The sequence below is a fragment of the Dermacentor albipictus genome, chromosome 4, assembly GCF_038994185.2.
Source record: "Dermacentor albipictus isolate Rhodes 1998 colony chromosome 4, USDA_Dalb.pri_finalv2, whole genome shotgun sequence".
Taxonomy (NCBI): Eukaryota; Metazoa; Arthropoda; class Arachnida; order Ixodida; family Ixodidae; genus Dermacentor; species Dermacentor albipictus.
The window spans coordinates 152,754,306-152,767,701 of record NC_091824.1 but is presented as its reverse complement, the minus strand read 5'-3'; the positions used below and the strand labels follow the sequence as shown (position 1 = coordinate 152,767,701).

The following is a 13,396-nucleotide window of genomic DNA, read 5'->3' as shown; positions in this document are numbered from 1 at the left end:
GTTCTGGGAAGAAGGCAATGATATCTACGAGGGGACCTAAGAAGCCGAGGAGTGTAATATTAATATTCGAGGTAACCAGGACTGGTGACATCGTGTTTGTGCCCGGCAACAGAGGGGACGGCTACCTGGTTATGATGCCCGCTGTTACCGAGGTTTAAACGGCAAAGAGGGTGAAACTGCAGCGATATAAAGTTGCGATCGCAGATGTCCAAATGGCGATGGGCAGTTTTTACCAAAATTTACCAAGGCTAAGCTAGAACACCTGCCGTTAGACGCTGTTGCAAGATTGTTATATCGAACCTAGACATTAGAAGATCATGTTGAGATGACCATACAATTCTTTTGGTGTGGTAGCAGTATTGTGCATCGTGTTACCGCGGGCATATAGCCTACATCTCATATTTGCAACTTGAAAAATAAGAAAGACAAATTTAGTAGTTGTTACAACGCACCCATTTGACGTCAATGGGTGCGTTGTGTGTTTATTAGTAACCGTGCGTTATTGTGTTTATTAAAATCGTGCTTATTATTCTGTCTAGATAATTCAATTGATTTCTGAAAGCGCTCTCGTACTGACGCATTTCGCTAACGAAAGATAAAGTGAACATGTTTTGGTAAAGCACGTCGTACGGTTTCTAATGTTTGTTTAGTTCGCTATGTCTAGTTTCTAAGTTGTGCTGTGCAGCCGCATGTTTCAGGGCCACTTACACAGCCGCACGTCTTATATAGCCTTTCTTACCTTTGCGGCAGAGATAACTTCTTCAGTCGCCTTCAATGCACTTGTTACTATGTGCATTCATATGTAGGTGTCTGCGTGTGTGTGTGTATTTGAATGTGTACGTGCGTACGTGCGCTCACTTGTGTGCGTGCTCACAGTATGCCATCGAAAAAAAATGACTTTACTGTATCATCACGTCAACATCTTTCCGACAGATTCGAAACGAGCATTGCCTAGGTTTAAACAAAAGTTCGGGCATTTCTTTATTTCTAGCTGCATAAACTTTTATAGCGTTTCCTTCATTGTGCACCATTACTGCTGCAGAAAGTAAAGTGCAGTCAGTGAACGAGTGCTCGTCGGACGATTCTAATTAGACGACTCCGTGGCCGAAGTACAGCTTCTTCCTTATTTTCGGCTTTGTTTCTTACCGAGATAAATACCTCTCTCGCCACTAATTGTCTCCAGTGGAAGCGGAGTACTGGTGCGATTATTCCCCGCTTAGTCCTGGAAATGAATGGGGCTGGCAAAGCGGCCGCTGCAGCGCTACCAGCACTTCGTGTACATCAGCACATCGTGTTCTTGACGGAAACGGGAAGCTATCAGTTTTGTCCCTCTGAAGCAGTCGCCGTTACGAGAGCAGCCCGCGGAGTAGAAAGGCGAGCCTGACACGCGCACGTCGAACAGCGGCACACAGAGAAAAAGGGCGGGCTGGTGCCTCTTCGGCGGGCCCCCGCTCCGTTTCGGCGCTGCTTCAGGCGGCGCCTCGGTCGCCCCGCGTCTCGCGAACGGCAACAGGGCACCGCTCAGTTCACTTCAGCCGCAGCCGCCCCTCGGCAACGGGCCTCGCGCACCCACCAGCAGCAGTCCCCGGCCCGCACGCTATACCGGCCACGGCACCCTGGCAGTAAGCGTGCTTCAAGTGGGGCGTGCGCGTGGCGGTCGAGCCGCCTCATGGATCGCGTCCAAGAAGCTGCTTCGTCTCACCGCGCTGCCACAGCGGGTTGTTGCGGCCGCTCGCTCTCTGCCTCGTGCTGTCTTTGCGTCCTATTCACCGCGCTGCTTCTGCTTCCCAGCATCGGCTCTTCCACGGAGTACATCGTCGGGGTCATCATGGTGACACGCTCCGAGGAGAATCGCTTCGACATCCAGCGCATCGGCCCGGCCATCGACATCGCGGCCGAACACACCTGCCGCCGCGTGTACGGGACCCAGCTCCGCCTCACTCCGGCCTACTACCCTCACCGCTGCTCGGCACGCTACGCGATCGGCAAGGCGACGGACCTCGTCCGGAGCGAGCCGCACGTCACGGCGTTCGTGGGACCATCGTGCAGCAGCGACCTGTTCATCGTGGAGAGCTACGCCGGCTACCGGCACATCCCGATCGTCACCGGCCTCGGCGATGGCTTTGAGCGGACGCCCAACCAGACGTCGACGCTGATACGGACGTCGTACGTCCTCAGGGACAAGGCGAGGGCCATACTGGCCTTCCTGGGTCACTTCGATTGGCGCAGGTTCGGCATCGTGTACCGTGACCGCAACGTCTACTACGAGTCACTCTTCAACGAGTTGAGCGATCTCGCCGAGGGTCTCAACATGAGCATCACCTGCAAGAGACACTTCCTACGCAACGAGAAGACCAAGGTGGTCATGTCCGACCTGCGCGCCATCATGGCTGACATCAAGGAATGTGCCAGGAGTAAGTCAGCTTTAATAGAATCTTGTTGAGTGCACTAATGTTTAATGCATGCCTTCTTTCAGCCACGACAAGCGGACTATTTATTTATTTATTTATTTATTTATTTATTTATTTATTTATTTATTTATTTATTCATGATAAAATACTGCAGCCATATTCAGGAATATTGTGGGAGTTGGGTACAACAAATACAAGATGCAGAAGAAACGGTAGTAGAACAGATGTTTAGAGAAGCAGGACAGTAAACTAATCAAAGTGTGCTTCTACAATATCTGACAGCGTCTATTCACGAACGGATCCGGGTAATCGTTCCTATCCAGTTGCTTCCTTATTAACTTTGATGCGAAGTGAGCGAGGTGCAATGTTCGGATGTTTCGTTCACGCGCCTGTAAAAACGCACGCACGCGCCGGATTATCATCAAATGCAGTCGTAATGTTTCTCCTTTAACAACAATTAAACGCCTGATCGTCTCACAGGTTTATTTTAGCTACACCTCTAAGGCACTAACTTTAGAATTTACCCTTCCTGATGTCAAGTTCTACGAATGTTTCAAGTTTGTGCGCTATCGGCCTTAGCATGATGCATTCTTTTGAAACGTGCGATTATATTTGTCATAAAACGTCATGAAATGCACCGACGGCTTCCCTAATTGCGGAAATAATCACTTTCTAATTGCTGTGCATGATTTAAGTCTTCAGCAAACGCTACTAGGTGTACTTAATAGTCAACCATCACGGCATTAGTGAGTGAGCACTCACAGTTACCAAGTTTTGTCGCAACACTTTGCTGGATCGCAGTGTGCTGTGAATAAGCGAGGGATTTAAGTGAAGTGGACTAATTACATTTTCAAGTATATACATTTTTTTGCATAGGTCAGAACACGAATGCGCGAGAAGATATATTGGATGCGATATGACTGCCAGCAACACATAAACTGTGCAACGTTTAGAACAGATTTCATATTATTCAGACGATTTGGCGAACATAAGGGCAACGCCTCTTTCCCGATGGAACATTTCAAGAAGTACTGGCGGAGTTCGTATAATGCACTGTTGAGGAGACCCAATGAAAATGTATTCGCTGCGTCGCGGGATCTAAAGTGATCTTCGAATAAGCTGCCAAGGGCAAAGAGAGGTAACAATACCTGCGTGTCCATGGCGGCGGCCACATTGAACTAGCAGTAAGCGGATGTAGAGCCCGGTTAAATGCTAGCAAATTATTTTGGAACACTTAGAGGATACTATAGGTGACCGCTGCTGACCCTGATGACAACCCGTAGCGCCTGCTTTCAATCTATTGATTTCAGGTATACCTTTTCTTACCATTACTTTTTGTACAGTGTAGTGGCACGGAAAGAGGATGTATATAGTTCCTTTTTGGCTAAGAATGAAGTTCAGCAGTTAAAACTTCATGTTCGTAGTGTTCTCTGTAGTGTACAGTTTTGCTTTTAGCAAACCCCTGTCATTAGACAGTTTTAGTTACACGTACGTAGAGGCTTCACGTACGCAAACGTGAAAAGCCTACGTACCTTACGTGCACGCCATCTGAAACGCTTTTAGCTACACGTACGCGACGCACGCCAATAGGGACCCCGTAGCCACATCTATCGGGAAATGTGAACATGGCGGCAGCCAATTCGATCCTGTCGCCGTGTTTCGATGCGAGCCGTCTGCGCGCGCGCGGCCCGCTATCGCTTGTTCGTGATCTCGCGGAACTCCCACGCGAAGCTGTCTACGTGCGCAAGAAACGCACGCAAAGAATTGAATCTCACGTACTTCCGTGAGACGCGCGCGCGCCCGCTACGTTTTACGCATGCGCACTGCTGACACGTAGAAGCTCTACGTACGCAAAGCCTCTACGTACGTGTAACTAAAACTGTCTATTGTCTGCATACGAAGACGTTCCAAATTGCGGACGACTAGCGCGTAGACGAGGCAGAAGCGATATTACTTAGAGATGGATAGTCAGCGCCATGCATATGTCCCTCTTTTCTTTGTGTTTCGTCTAAGCGCTGGTTTTGCGAAATGTGAAGTATCCTTCACCAACAGGCCCAAGTTATTATCTTATCTAACGATAATGTTCACCGCAGAAATTTGCGACCATCAGTTATCTGCCGCAACAGCTTTCTTACACAGTAGAAAAATGTCGCGTATAATCATCGCGCACCGCCATTATCTCCGATCTACCAAGTCGACTAGTAATCTCTTTTCAATGGTCAAGACACGCTGTTGGTTATGCATGTTACAACGCGTTGTTCTGATAGTTTGGAGATGCACTATCTCGCTCACATGATGTTTATACTACACAAACAATGACGTTGACTTGACGTATGAAGGGACCGCAGAAGTTTGCAGTCCGATACCCTCGACTCACCATCCTGGAAGAAGAAAAAAAATTATGCCACCGTCTATCGGTGTTATTCATCCTTTATTTATTTGTCAGACCGTATTAACTGTATCCGTGTTAACAGTACAGAACACGTCTCATTTACGCGTCAGTTCATTTGAGCACACCAATCGGCTATTTGCGTGTTGTCAGACTACAATTGATACGCTATAATCTAATAAAGACTTTCGCAATATGAGAATGAATTCTTGCCTAGTAACACTAGGGTGCATTATTATCCCAAACCTATAAAAGAATTTATTATTTCGCATATAATGGTATCAGCACTATTTCTAATATTGCAGCGTGTACGAAGCAAAACGAAAAACAGGCTTACATTTACAAGTGAGCAAGAAATGTGAGCTGTAGATCATGCTTGCACTGAATCAAGCAGGGAAAATGTTATAGCGTGTTGTCTCCACGAAAAGCTTCTTTAAATTCTCATCAGAGACAACATGAAGTCACCATTAGGGACGCGGAGCATTTCATTGTTAGTCAGCGGGGCTTGTACTAGCATAAGTGATATATATATTCGCGTCACGCACCACCGTGGCTCTGAGCGCCGCGCGCGGGATCTCTGCATACTGAGCGCGCGTGTACAGAGGCTGAAAGAGGCGTGTACGCTCGGCTAATCTGCGTGATGAGTGCGGCCTGACATTTACTTATCGAACTTTATTTCCGAGGTAACGGACAGCTTTGAGGGCTGTTCGGGGTGATAATCAAGTGAAACGAGCTCCTTATCCATACGCGTACATTTCTCTCTCTCTCTCTCTCTTGTCTAGCTTTATTTTTTAATTTTTACTTTTTTTATGCACCAGACATCGTAAATACATGTACTCCAGCAGCTTAAGGCAGGCCTTTCGAAACCAGAAATCACTTTCAGACTAATTTTTTCGAAAGCGTAGACAGAAGGTGGCTAAATATTGTTAAATCTGAGCCTCATTCTTCGTCCAGGCTGTCTTGTGCAGTTTCGGAACGAAGTATAAAATAAGGATTCTGATGGCAGGTGTAATACACGTGCGTTGTATCAGTACAATTCACTCAGCTTTATTTTGCAATAGATAACGCGCGATCGCGGTCTTTAAAAACTTCAGAGTGACAAAGGTCTCTGAATCGCACTGAATGGGAAAAGTCATACAACGGGCACGTCTGATTTCTTACAGTCAACACCTACGTCGGGGTCTATACGCAAAGTTAAACACATCGCGGTGGGTCAGTGACTGTGGCATTCTGCTGCTGAGCTGCTGAGTACGATGTTGCTACTATGTGCAACTAAGTGTACTATGTGCCGCGGGGTCGATTCGCGTTTCCGCGGCCAAGTCTCGATGGCAGCAGCAAAAACGCTGCCACCACCTACCGAGCTTTTGGTGCACGTTAATGTGCCATTCGTAGTAGAAATTAATCCGAGGCCTACAACTACGGCGTCTCTCAGAGACCCCTGGCTTGCTTTGAGCTTTAAACCAAATCAAGCAATCAATCAATCAATCAACGAAGAAAATAGTCAAATAAGTTAGCAACGTGACGCGTCACCTTGAATTCCGTCCATCGCATTGCGTTTGACTTCACCTATATAACGGAAAGCGCACGCGGCGTCACTGTGACGTCATCTAGAAAAAGCGACGCTGCCATTGTACGACCTTGCCCTGAAGATAAAATCGGTATAAGCGTAGCCAGCATTCTTCATTAAAATAAAAACATTACCGGTGGTCTCGTATGGAGTCACACTTCGAAGATTAGAGACGTGTGGTCGCCCAGCAGGTGTGGTCTGAGTATACTGTATAAGAAGGGGGCAATCACTTGGGATGCGCTCGGTTCACTTTATCCCAAACATGAAGCAATTTTCCTCACTTTGCTGCAGCCTCGGAAAGCACAAACCTGCGCATCCAGGCGTCAGACGTGGAGACGTTATTAGCCAATGCTATTGGGGAGATCGGAACGTGCTCTGGGAACAGAATGACTTCTTCACGATGGGGTACCGCTCCTCCTCCGCCACAAATAGCTCTCACCGTCCCTTGGTCTCGGCACCGTGAAGCGAACCTGGCAGCCCGCCTACCGCGTGCGAGCGTGACTTCGGGCACACTCGCTGACATTGAAACGGTGCACTTATCGGTCGTGGCGAGTGGCCGCAAAACCCTTAATTAAGCCAAACTCCTTCGCGCACCGTTTGTCTCCTTCTAGGAAGGACGACCTTCCACGTCAGAGGAAATTGCTTGGCCGTGTGATGTAGTAAGTGTCCGCCGCTTCTCGCCACATGCACGGAGTAAACGTTGTCAAATGTCTGCATCGGCTTGTTGACTATATAGGGCCGTGAACTTTTGCCTTTCTTTTCGGCATGTTACACATCGCGAAACTTAGCGCAGCTTCGGGCATCGATAACACGAAAGCATCGTTGAAACGAATACAATTGCATGTTGTTTAAAGGTGCTCTAAACGTCTGACCTATTCGGTCACTGATGCTTGCAGAGTGTTATAAAACACGCGGGTAGAATAAAGGATATAACTTGCTATCTACTATTTCCAAAAGACATGCTCCGGGTAATTTGGACAGCTTTGAACCACCAACAGGAAGACTGATTAAATAATGTACACGCTCACGGGGTACCGCAAAGCGAGCTTTTAATTTTGCGGTAGCCATATTCTGCAGGTTTATCTACTGTCCAAGAACATTAAACTTCTTTGAATACAAGCTCTTCTTTAGTTACTTCAGATCAATTTGGATTCGTGGGCTCTGGGTACCTGGCCACTTTCGTTTCATCAAATGAGACAACTTGAGACCTTCTAGCCCAGGTAAGACAATGCTAAAGTCGTAAAAAAGGGAAGTTTGAAACAAAAACTACGCTCTAAGTCAGGGCATAGCTATGTGCGGTGCAGTAATAATGTGTAATTAGACGTAAGAAATCCGAACCTACACCGGATGCGCTCGTTCAAACTCTGCGCGTCTAAAACAGAAACCAGAAATGTGGGCCTACTCAACGTATGGGCCGATCCTGGAGATAGCGCAGTCTACAGTGTGGGTTGACCCAGAAGGTAGCGAAGTCTAAACAATAAACCGTGCAGTACACTATCGCGCCAAGATGCGCTTGTCTTTCAACAGTGACAATCACTGTTAACTCACCTTTCTGTCAGGAAAAGGTGTATACAGTTTCGCTTACTTAGCATTAAACTTACGCTCATTTTACGCTTATATTGTATCGAAACCACCATTCATTAATGTTACCCCTCACACTTCAACGTGAAGCAGCATGGCCACGATCTACGGCTTCTTTTTTCTAGTTTCTTATTTTTACGCAAATCAGTTATTGGAATGTGTCGTGAAAGATACATCCCTCTGCATCTTCCCTCTCCTTTCTATAAGGGGCTTGAGAGAGTATAAATTAATAAATAGATCTTATTTCCCGCCAATCAGTTGTTTAATTGGTATCTCTATGGAGTCGCTACATTTAATGAATGTCTTCCACTTCGGTTTCTTATTAACTAATTCGATTCTCCATTCCTCTTTTCTTTGACTTGTAGTTACCCAATGTTAGCACCTTTTAGGGTGTCGATTAGGTCCAGAAATATAAAATGCATACATAAAGAAAGCAGATATGCCCAATAATCGCACTGCGAATACAGCTCCATATGCACGAACTGGGGCGCTGAGATTCTTGCCTCTAAGCCCATCGTCCGTGACGTTTTGCAACCTTAATCTACGGCCGCCTCGTTTTTCCTAGCCACTAAAATCGATCTTCATTGTTAGATGAACAAATACACACAGGGCGTCACGCCGCTAAGCCTTTGTAGCAATTATTTCAGCCGACCGGCATATAGGCCAAAGCCAATGGTTGCTCTGTGGATTATGGAGGAAAAAAAGAGAGAAGAAAGCAAGAAGAAGGCGAGCGAGAAATCGGGCCAAAGAAAGTGTGCGATACGCCACGCCCAGTAAATCTCCTAAGCAACCGCCAAACCGCGCACGCCGTAGCGCGTCAGGGCGCGAAGCGCGAGAGATGAATCGCATGCTCCACGCGCGGCGAACTGCGCGCCGACGGCCAAATATTTGTGTTGGAGAGCGGGCGGCGTTGCTTTCTCGCTTGCCCAGTCGCTTCACCGCGACGAGGACTCGAGACTTCGGTAGTCTGGTGGCTTGCGCACTACCTGCTGCAACGCGTATTAAGACCCTTGGTTTCAGCTGTTCGATATGTGCCCATTCATTGGAAAGGCAGTCAGTCAGACTTGACTGCATACGTACAGCCTACGTCATCGCCATCAGCAGCAGCAGCCAGGCTTATTTTTCTGTCCACTGCAGGATGAAGGCTTCTCCCTAGGATCTCCAATCACCCCTGTCTTGCGCTAGCTGATTCCAACTAGTGCCTGCAAATTTCCTCATTTCATCACCCCACCTCGTTTTCTGCCATCCTCGACTGCGCTTCCATTGGCACCCATTCTGCAACTATAATGGTCCACCGGTTGTCTACCCTTAGCATTATACTCTTTCCCCAGTTCCATTTCTTTCTCTTAATGTCCACTAGTATATGGCTATGCCCGTTTGCTCTCTGATCCACAGCGCTCTCTTCTAGTTTCTTACGTTACGCTTAATATTATTCGTTGCGTCGCTCTTTGCGCGGTCCCCTACTCGTTCTCGAGCTTCTTTATTAACTTTAGTCAATGGAAGCTAAAGCTAACTCATAGTGAGCATGAGTGCTGAGTGCTGGCCGTAATCAGTAGCGCCTAATTGTAATTCCTCGTGTTTCAATGTGCTATCGACACCAGTTGAAATCCACCAAACGCCTTGCTTTTGACATATGCCACGTAACCGAGTAAGTGCAATGTATTGGCGGCAGTATCGTTACCTAAATATTACGTGACTCAGCTGCCATGTTGCGAATCAGAGCGTCTAATTGGCACTACTGGGGTTGTCTGCGTACAAGTACTCAGATGTACTTATTAACGCAAGGTGCGTGCCTTTATTAGCCGATATTCATGCACACCCAAGGCCAATATTTAGTATGAGCTGCACATCTGACTTCGAAAAAATGAAATATTATTGAACAATAGTTGGTAAGGCCTTCTTATTACTTGTGTGAGTAAAACAAGGCCGGCGATCACTCGAGAAAAAGAAGAAAGAGGGCAAGAAATAACGGTCATAAGTAATTTTGTTACTTCTAGGGCCATAACCTTTTCTCACTCTACACAGTTACGAATTTTGGCGCCTTTCAAATAGTGCCCGTGCCGCCACATGAGGTAACCTTGGGGTGTTCTTTTGTTGGTTCCAGCTGCTTCTTTTTCTTTTTTTCTACGTGTGGTCGTTGTTCTCGTTCCTAGAACAAGCATTTCCTTTGCACACCGTCGCAAGGGGAAATTCTGACTAGCGCTCCCCTCTACGACACCGGTTGTCAGCTCTATTTTTAACCGCCGTCAGAAGCAGGACAGCTGCCCGTTGTATAATCTCGACCAGAACGCGCGTGACAGTATACGACGCAGGTATTTTGAGCTTTACAGTAACGCAAACATTTTCTTTGAGCAAGACGCTGGCCTACTGCACCCTGCAACTGAGAACATTGTGATAGCCGTCACTCGTGTCTATAACGACCACGCGTAGTTTCCTTTCATATTTTAGGCGTTGAATGTTCTGTACCTATGGAATAAAATACGAGAGGGGAATTTTAAAATAGAATAACCAGTCAGCGCAATTACTCAGGAGTGAAGTGTCACGACATTACCCATTTAGAGTTCTATGTGGCATGAACTCTGAAAGACCCAAAACTGCACCATTTTAACACGAAGTCGACATGGCGGAAACGGAACGACTTGTATTCGGCCTAAATTTACGCGTTTCATACCGTGGGGATGAGGGGTACAATTACCTGGGTCATTCCACGCCAAATCCTTTAAAAAATACCTTCTTCTAACTTCTCACATGCGAAGCAGTCACGTATGGCTACATATTGATGCATTACAGCCATTCTTTAGGACGACCACCAAAGCAACTTTTTTGAACTGGAACATGAACTTCTTGCAAAAAAAAAAAACATTATCTTTGCAGATTTCTTTTTCTCGTGCGATCTGCTGAAGCTTCCAAACGTCAAACACTTTTCGGATATGCTATGTCAACCGAGCTACCATCCTGATTTTAATTTGTGCCTTCTGGAATTTCCTACGTTCCGAGAAAAGGGGCCCTATAACATAAAACTATTCCAATCTGCTTTTAGTCCAATCTCTAGATGTCAAATTTACAAAACCACCGACGCAAGCATTGGGCAGCGTTCTCTGAAGAGCCCAATATAACGCTCTCCTCGTTTATAGGAGGTCACTTTCGCTTGCTTTCCAAACGAATAAAAATGCCTACATTGAGCAGTTTTTCTTATCTGATAGACTGAAAAGAGGTGAGGAGCACGTTTAAGTGGAGAGGGTTCGATGGGGCCAAGCCAGCTTGCGGTGGGTGGTCGCAAATTGCGGCGGCGTGCGATGAAAGGTTAAGAATGCCGCTAAAATAGATCCTCAGCAAAGAAGAGTTCATAGAGTGATGCCGCATGCGTGCCAAAAAGGCTCGATAACATTATACTGCCAGGCATAAAGTTAACTTTATATGAAAATAAATATATGCCCTCTGGCAGGTGTGAGTAGTCAGTGCCTGAGCGATCGGCAGACAGCCAGGTTCTATTCCGTTCGGCACGGGACAGCCTCCGGCTATTCAGAAAAAAATTCAGTTTTGTTCGACATATTATAGCACCTTTAGCGCGTACACGCCACTTTGACGCGGTGAGTTTTCGCGATTTCATGACGTCGCGTGACAGACACGCGAAGTAGGCGCAGCCCGAAAACTCTGACGAAATAGCAGAGGGCTAATGGAGAAAGGTTGCTGAATCAGAATTTTTATTTTATTTTATTTGGCCTATTCATGCATAATCGGCGTGTACACGTCATATGAGAAAGGGAGCTATCGCGATTTTCGTGACATCGCGTGACAGACAGGCGAAGTGGGGAGGCGGGGGGGGGGGGGCGAAATTCTTTTTTTGACAACTTGTGGAGGGCTGATTGTAAAATTGGCATAGAAAAGTTTAGAACGGCTTTGCGTTATCGCACCCATGAATTCTAACTTTTCAAATTTAGTCGCTTCGCCGGTGCAATTCAAGTACTTAAATGAAAAAATTGGCCATTTTGGCAGTTACACCGCTTCAATGTCTTGCCGTACACCCTATGAATGTCTGGATCATACAACATACCATTGAAAAAAAAACTTCATTCATGCCTTCTAGCTCAGCTGAGCAAAAATAAATTTTCGCCAAAATGCTAGAAAAAAATATTTTGGCAAGAAAGATAAACGCGGGAAATGATTGTCTAATTTCGACAAGCATATGAAAATTTTTCAACTATATCTGTGATAGTCGGAATAACGCTGGTTTATATGGCGTGGAATGATGTTAGGAGTGAAGATTAATACGCTATGAGTAATTTGTACTTCGCCGCTCGCGACATTTTTCTTTCTTTCTCTTAGCAAGCTTCAGACGCTAAGGCCAAGTTATTAAAACAGGAAGAGATGAAAGGTGCTGGAAGAAACTTAAAAATAAAACGGCCCCGGCAAGAAATGGAACAAAAATAATGAAAAGTTTATTGTGACGAAATAATATACCACGTCTATGGTCTGCAATTATCTTACCAAACTACACCGTATTACCTTTCACACAAGAACGAAACTTCGCAAAATAGGAAGCTATTGTTTCATCAACGCTCCATGATTTGCTCAGAAGTCTTGTGTGCTTTCTTTAAAGTGTTTGGAATAACTTACAAAACTAAACATCGTAAGTTCGTTCGAAGTCTGTTTTTTCATAAACCACTGTTATTGTTATTGTTGTTGTTATTGACGTGGCGCAACAGACTCTGAGGAATCGGCCATGAAGAGGTAAAAAAATAATACCAAGATTGAGGAATAAGATTTCAATAAACACATCAGTTGACAATGCTAGTTTGGTGCTAACTTCTTTTGCGTGAATCGACCGTGATCAAAAGACGCTATTTACGTGTGGATTCGTACTCACGTTCAGTTCAACAAACCATCCAGGTAGAACTGCTTATTTCTTTCGTTGTGTATAAACAACTGCATAGCACAATACTGCATAACGAAGAATTCAATCGTATAGACAAGTACTTGCACCCCTCAATTTTCTTTTCTTAGCTTATGCGGTGAAGTTGAGGAAGCGGTGTGAATGGCATTTACCTTAGATGATTCCCATCGTCATCATGAAAGCCCGTAAATAAAAAATTGAAGCATACTCCTCATTCTGTTAGCGCGAATGGAAGCCTGCCCAGGGTGACTCCAGCACTTCTCAAACAGAAAGAGCGAGAGAGAAATAGAGAGAGAAAAGAAAGGCAGGGATATTAACCAGTCCAGAGTCCGGTTGGCAACCCTGCGCTGGGGGAAGGGAGAAAGGGAATAGAAAGAGCGGAGAGAAAGAGAGAGAGGGGGTACAGACACGTGGACAAACAGCACTGCAGAGTCAAATGCGCTCGCAGAAGCCAGACGTCCTCAGAAAACACAAAAGTGCCTTTAGTGCTTTCTGAGCCGACGATCGGTGGGGACGGATTTCTAATTGTGTCTGTTCACTCAGCAGACGATCGT

General features: G+C 46.0%; 1 protein-coding gene across 5 annotated transcripts in view; it reads left to right on the top strand.

Annotated features, from left to right (window-relative positions):
* The first annotated feature begins 1,548 nt into the window (after positions 1–1,548).
* LOC135909752 (atrial natriuretic peptide receptor 1-like) overlaps positions 1,549–13,396 on the top strand; it is a 102,895-nt gene continuing 91,047 nt past the window's right edge. For all 5 annotated transcript variants that reach the window (XR_010566778.1, XM_065441817.1, XM_065441818.1 and 2 more), the window contains exon 1: positions 1,549–2,414. Coding sequence is in view for 4 of the 5 variants with exons in the window: in XM_065441817.1 (XP_065297889.1) it covers positions 1,670–2,414 (745 nt within the window). In the remaining variant the exon portion in view is untranslated. The remainder of the gene's footprint in view (positions 2,415–13,396) is intronic.